At 35.0% G+C, this 7,573-nt stretch overlaps 1 protein-coding gene across 1 annotated transcript; it reads right to left on the reverse strand.

Annotated features, from left to right (window-relative positions):
• Positions 1 to 785: 785 nt before the first annotated feature.
• Positions 786 to 5,021, reverse strand: LOC141713215 (protein SUPPRESSOR OF MAX2 1A-like). Its single transcript, XM_074516523.1, is given in 4 exon segments — positions 786 to 2,787; positions 2,889 to 3,189; positions 3,643 to 4,246; positions 4,249 to 5,021. Coding segments are annotated over 4 exon segments (3,201 nt in total). The 5' UTR covers positions 4,874 to 5,021; the 3' UTR covers positions 786 to 1,116.
• Between the last annotated feature and the right edge of the window lie 2,552 nt (positions 5,022 to 7,573).

The raw sequence follows: 7,573 nt of genomic DNA on the forward strand, positions 1-7,573 counted from the left end.
ACTCCTTTATAATTGAAAACAGGATTAAAAAAATTATATTGTTTTTTTTTGGAAGTTACAGGAATCTCAAGTAGCCCTTTCATGGGTGCCGGCCATGCTCGGACGCCTATAAATAATCGACTGCATAAAACAACTATCAGTGCCGGATAAGCTGGAGAAGGGGTCACCATGTCAATTCTCCAGTCAGCTTTCGTGAGAAATCTACATACATCTGGACTTAATTCAGTGCATCTACTTGCAACTGCTTGATTTACATATATCTACTTGCAACAAATTTTGTACACTTTGATGCCATGCCAAACTTATTAAAGAAGAAAGGCAAGTCAATAAAATAGACATGTGTACACTAGTGATAATATGTATGTTTCGCTTATTTGGTCCCCCAACTGATTGCCCCAAATTTTAGGTCCTCTCCTCTATCCCAAGGTGGTTTAATTGGGTTATTAGCCCTATCTGCAACCCAAAAATTCAAATAAAATTTACTAACAGTTACGCACGAGGGCATCGAAATACCTTAGAATACGCACGAATACAGACGTATACACGTATATGTATGATCTCACTCAACTCCTCCTGATTTAATTTGAATAACAAAAGTACGAATAAAATTGTTGACCGCTGGGAGGTGGATCATTTTGTCTTGAATCTGAAAATGATAAGGTGTAGGAGGACTGAAAGGACATATACTATAAATTTGTAAAATGATAAATAGGATCACGTCACAATTCACAATTTACCAAATAGGGATGCACTAAAAGCAAAATAAAATCAACATGCTGAGAAAATGAGGAATGCTTCTGCTAATTATTAATCTCCATATAATTGACATACTACAAGTGTTACAGTTATTAACATAAAGAGATTAATAAATAAAATATTTCTACATCTAACAAAGATAAAGCAAGCTGGAGAAAGATTAAATATGTTGTATAAACCTCTCCCATTGTCTACTACCTGTATCTTCTTTAAGCACTCCCCTACTAACAGTATACCCCCCCCCTGGCATTTTATCATTACTATATAGTTTGAACCCTATTTACATCTGTGCCCATGTCCAAACACAAAAACCCAACAGTTTCCCTTCCCCCTCACTTTGGTACTCTATTCAGTATTCACTCAAACTGAAACTCTGCTGGGAAGCCATTCTTTATCACTCCCTCCACCAGTACCCGTTTCATCTATCTCAAGCCTATACGCCATTGATCTGTCCAATGTACAACTTGATTTGAGCTGGCGGAAAGTTGGAACTAAGACTCTCTCTACCCAATCTTGTAGACTTGTTTGACCAAACCACACACCCCCGAGTATCTTCTGGAGAGCGTCTCCTTGTATTTCCAATGAAGATGTGTCATCCAGTATATTCAAGTACGTCTTTGTAATTGTTTTCTCAATTTCACGCTGAATGTGCTCAAAGTTAGCAGGTCTAAAAGTGATCGCAGCGTCAGCACAACTCACCAACTCATGCGGCACAGATGTAATAGAGAACTGACTGTTATCAAGGCTAAGCTCGGTTTCTTGGTCGTTAGTTAGATCACTTGAATTATTTGAGCCATCCTCCTCTGCTTCTGCTGCTTGATTGAGATCCAAGCACAAACCACTATTCGTTTCTTTCCTAGCCCTTGTTTGTCTATCTTTGTCATGGAGCCAACTTGCTCGCCGCTTGGAACTCTTGTCAGCCATACTTAGCTTCAATTGCCAATCACAACTGGCAGCAGAAGCTAGATTATTTTCATCAAGGAAACGTCCACTATCGGTGTTTTTCAGATTTCCAGCTGACCAATTTCCAGTTAGTATGAATATGACATTTCCAAGACTGATCTCCCGGCCATAAGAATTAGTAAGTCGACCTCTCTCCATTGCACGTTTGATGCTCCCACGTAACAGCATATCTGCTTCATCGATATCCTCGAGCATAATTACAGAAAATGGGCTCCTTCGAACTGCCTCTGCTATTCGATCCAATGCTGTTTTACCACGGAAACCTACATCAATTTCTTCATCTTCCCGTCTAGACCCAAGACAGATTCTCACCGGACTGGTCCCAGATACATGTTCTGCAAGAACCGATGCCATTTTCTTCTTAGCGACCCTATCTGGACCTGTAAATAATAGCCATATATTACCCTTTGATCCAGCACCGCGCTGTTTTCCATGACCTAATTTGCACTGTGTTACAGTGGTTGCCACAGCAGAAGCTGCTTCTGGTTGCCACCAAGCTTTCTCCATTAGACCTTTCAGAAGCTTCTTAAATGAGTCCGCATCTAACGCATCAGCAAATTTGTTATTCAACAATTGATTAAACTTGGCTTGCGGTTCAGAAGATAGGCTTCCCAGAAAGTCCTTGACAACAGGGTCATCATTCATCTTTTGAGGGATTGTTTCAGCAATTTTAGTGGGCCCAAGAACCAGGTCGGTCCGGACAGGACTACGAGGAGGGCTACTTGTCTGCTGGGAGGGTTGGTTGGTACTATGATTTGAATACAATTGCAGAGATGCTCCGAGACCTCTAGTCTGTTGAATTTGGGAAGGTTCGCTTAGAATTTGATGCGAGTTCAATTGCAAAGGATTCTCAATATTTCTTGTGTGCTGTGACTTAGCCTGGAAAGGCTGGCGGGCAAGTAATTTTGGATTATACAATCCCAAGCCTGTCAAATTGAGAGCTGTAGGAGTAATTCTCTCGGGGACAGTGCTCCGATGATAACTAGAATGAAGTTGCAAGCAAATATCATTCCATTTCTTCTGCAGTTCCTCACTTTTATGTTTGTACTCCAGTTGTTGGTCCTTTGGCTGTAAGGCAAAAAAAAAAAAATCACCAATAAGTTAAACTCATGATTTATTATTTAGTTAGGCTATTTGCACATGACTTGGCTAAATAGAAATTCTAGTACCTGTAACTGATCTGTAGTCTTAATCTCACTACCAAGGGTTTTGGCATTTCTCAACCATTGTGGTAAGCCTGGCTGAGCTTCTTGGGTTTTAACTTCAGAAGATGACTGCTCAAACTCCTTGGCGACTAGTTTTGCAAGGTCTTGTTCATAATTCGCAGAACATTGAGGGCAACATGTCACTTTTCGAGCAGGATCTGTGTTCTCCGACATATACCTTGGTGCAGGAGTTGCTGAGATTGCAAAGCTTTTTAATGGATTCAAAGACTCAACTGAACTGCTAAGAATTCCATTGCTCCCAAGCCTATAAAAAAAGATATATAATTTCATGTATTAGATCAAATGAAAACAGGGAGCACCCAAATCTTTTGTATAAGCAGATTTCTAGAGGTGTTCAAGGGAATGCACCACAAAATAGATCATAGATGGAAGACATATAAAGTAAGAGTTTTAAATTCAGCGAAGAGGTGAAACCAGACATGCTGCTTGGAATCTGGGATAAAAAATACACACAGACAACATACTTACCCAATATTATTATATGCTCGGTCTTTGTACAAAACTAGATGTTAAATCAATTTGCCAACATACAGGTAAAACTGATGCTCTTAGAAAATAAAAAATTCATCCACATTTTAACTAAAGCAAAATACGACAACTACTTGAATCAAGGGCTGATCTTAAGGATAACTATATCATTTACAGATATGAAAGTAAGAAAGCTATGAGTATTAAAGAAATATAATTAAAGTTATACCTTGGAAACATTGATCTTGAAGCAATTGGAACAGCCTGCAAATCCCAATCATTTTCCATTGATGGATGATAAACTTGGCACCTCAAATAACTCTCACATGTTGCAGTTCCAATCAACCAAATCCGACGATCACTAAATCTGGAAATAAGCTTAGCCATCTCTGCCACTGCTACACGACCAAACTCCGAAACAACCTGTTGTTGCTGAACCACCCCACCCGGCCCCGGAACTCCAATCCCGGCCGGCTGCTCAACAAGCCATTTCAGATCACCCAGATTAAGAATAACCCCTCTATCACTATTGAGATCCCCGATTCGACTCTTAATAATTCCTCCCAATTCTTCAATCTTTGCTGGAATTTGACTTTTATCCAAACCAAGATCCTTATCTATCCGGATCACTTCAACATTCTTTAACACTCCTTCACGAAATTCACCGCCCTCAATTCTCTTCAAAACCTCCTTGATCACAATCTCCGGCTCCGAATCACCGACCAAAACAGGATTCCTCTTTTTACTACTCCTCAACAAAATATCAAAAACTTTCTTAACATCCTCATTTCTTTGATCACTACTATTACTCCCAACTCGATTACCCAAATTCCTTGATGCAACCTCGGATTCAAATACAAATTCCGATTGGATACAGATGTCGCCATCGGGGTTGGATTCAGATTGGACCTGAATCCAACCCCGATGGCAGTGGTATTTCCATTACCACTAATCGTCGAATTCAACGACTGCTCAATTGTGGCCTTAACAGCAGGACTAGAAAAACTAGCTTCCCTCATAACCCGACTAACACTAGGATCATCAAGAATCGAAATAATCAACTGCTCTAGTTCAACCTTAACCGCGAGAAGCGGTTGCTGTTGTTGCTCAGGACATCCTCTCCTCTGATGAGCCTGAGCACGTTTCAAAGCCGCCATCAAAGCATTAGAAATCGGGGGTTCGTCACCAGGTGACATATTATTAGAACTTGGTAATCTCTCCAACGCAACACTAAAACACAGCTCCAGAGCTCTACACTGAAGAGGGTGAGATGAATTTGGATGAGACCTTATACAAGCTTGTCTTAAGTAGCCTGATGGAGACGCCAAAAGGGTCGCCGCTACATGAAGCGGCGTCGTTTGACCGTGGTTTCTCCGGCCAGCTTCGGCGATTGAATGGTTTAAAACACTGGCTGCTTCAGGCATAAGTGTTTGCTGGATCGTACTTAAACCGCCTCTCATCTTTCTTTTATGTAAAAATGAATAAAAACAACTGAATTCTGGTATATACTTGTACTAATACTGTATGTATAGATAATCTCTTAATTTCAAAGCTGTTGCTACAACTTTACTAACCTTTCTCTTTTATTGGGCTATCTATAGGATCTGCCTTTAATTTCCATCCTTTTCTCTTTTTCTGTATATATATTACTAGTATATATTAGTATTATATAAGCCGTTGATGCTTGTTTTTATCATATATATATTTTAAATTTTAATTTTGATTATACCTCTTAAATAATATTAATTTTTTTTATAATTTTAATAAATTACCGGCAGAATTCGAACCTTATATCTGTTAAATGATATTAATTTTTATCCTATTTTAAATATAATAGAATCGATAGGAGATTAATTTTAGGTGTCCTATTTTAGATATAATATTAAGTGTCATAATATAAGTATCCTATTTTAAATATAATAGAATTGATAGTCGAGTAATTTTAGGTGTCTTATTTTTAATATAATATTAAGTGTCCTATTTTAAATATAATAAAACGATCAGCAACCAAACTTTCAATATTTTATCTTTAATATAATAGTATAGATAGATTCTTTCCCTTTCTTTTTACTAACTAATTACACACTTTTTAGTTATTATTATTAAATTACACACGCACATATCAAAATGTTTGATCTCGCTGTCAATTCTTTGTTGGCTATATATATAGTTAAATTTTATGAAGACTATTTTCGATATCACCTATGTTCTATAGCTAAAATATTATAAAATATATTATTTTACGAATCGTATTATTCAAAAATTATTATATTATTCGAAATCTTAAATATCATATATGTAGTGCACGTAAAACATTACAAAATATCTTATTTTATGAAATATGTTTAATTTACCAAATATTTATTTAAACTTACAAAATATACACATGCTACTCTCATTGAAGATATATAATTTTTAACAATTTTAATGAATTAGTGATATTCGTAAATGATATTATAACATATAATATAATATTTTGATAGCAAAATACACGTGAGTCTTGAGAAAAAATTTGTCTTTTCTATTATTCATCGTACGGGGAACAAAAAATTTGAAATAATTTATTAAAATATTTGAAATTCCTATTTTAAGAAATATTATCTGGAGAGAAAAGCTGAGAGATGATATTAAGCAGGCATCATAAACCCCAAATAATAGGATGAATATTATCTTGTTTAATGATTATGTGTCACTTAAATAGAAGTGGCGATAAAAGGCTGAGAAGCAGCGTCCGTCACTTTCCTTAATAAATGAAAAACAATAGATATGTGAGGCCCATTTTTCAATATTTTAAAGACTTAAGAAAGTGGTAGTAGTAAATGTTAAAGTAAAAACAAAACCAACTTTTTCATGTCTACTTACCAGGTTTTCTGAATATGCTTTTCGGGCAGGCCAACTCACACCCTCTTCTATTTCAGTATTCACAGTTCTATTGGTCACGGTATTTTTTGTTAGTATTAATAATTTAAAATTTACGCTGGCATTCCAATATTTTTCAAATATTATAGATTGTAAATTGCAAGTTCTATATTAAAATTTTAAACAATATATATATATAAATATATATATATATATATTCATATATATATTTCACAGAAAAATTCATATATTTCAACTAATCATGATGATAATAATAATAAAATGCATAACTTCAGGGGAGAATAAAGTGGAGGTGGATAATGACATGAAAAAGGAAACTTTTGAGGGAAATGAGAAGATTTACGAGTAGATTAGATTAATCACCCCTGCTTTATTTCTTTTTCATTTTTCGTTTTGTTTTAATATGATTACGGATTTTAAAAATTGAAACTATTTTTATAATTTATTGGATAATTTTAAATAAATCGAATAATTTATTAATAATTTAGTGTATTGATCAAATAATTTTGACCGATTTATCGATGATCGTAAAAAAATCAATAAATTTCTCTAACAAAGATTAGGTGATTATAATTACGATGATTAGATACGCCCTTTCTCATTTTAATGCAGTTAGTCAATCAGGTGACTCCTTTAAAACATTGTTTTATTATAATATAAATTCAAAATTCAAAAAATCCTAATTGAAAAGAGACATAAGTGTACAAACTATCAACTCGGGAGTATATTTACTGTGCTTATAATTTTAATTAAACAGTAATATTATATATTAAAATATTTTTAAAAACTTTTGAAAATAATATGTGTCACTTTTTTGACGAATATCTTGATCAAACCCAAAATTTAAGATGACAGTTGATAAATTTGTCATTTATTAATTTATGTGATTCATTAATACATTACGATCTATTTTATTTATGACTAAATAATCAATAATATGCTAATAATTCATTGTGCCCAAAATAATTTTGGAACCAATATCGAGACTCTACCCTTCTCATTTATAAATTACTATTAAAGCGCTTAAAACTTTATTATCGGCAGATTGACTAATACTAATCCCCTCCTTTCTGTTTAAACTTCGTGTGTTTTACAAAGATTCTGTACACCTTCATATTGCTGCTACCTTTTTATATCGCTAAGCGCCTTTGTCGACTTGTGCCTTTAAAGTTTGAACTAACTTTTAGCTTTTAACACGCAATTTCTAAGAAAGTTATCGCCGGCTATAATCTTTTCATACTGTTCCACCCTATGGATCTCTACCTTCTCACAAGATTCTG

The sequence above is a fragment of the Apium graveolens genome, chromosome 3 (genome assembly GCF_009905375.1).
Source record: "Apium graveolens cultivar Ventura chromosome 3, ASM990537v1, whole genome shotgun sequence".
Classification (NCBI taxonomy): Eukaryota; Viridiplantae; Streptophyta; class Magnoliopsida; order Apiales; family Apiaceae; genus Apium; species Apium graveolens.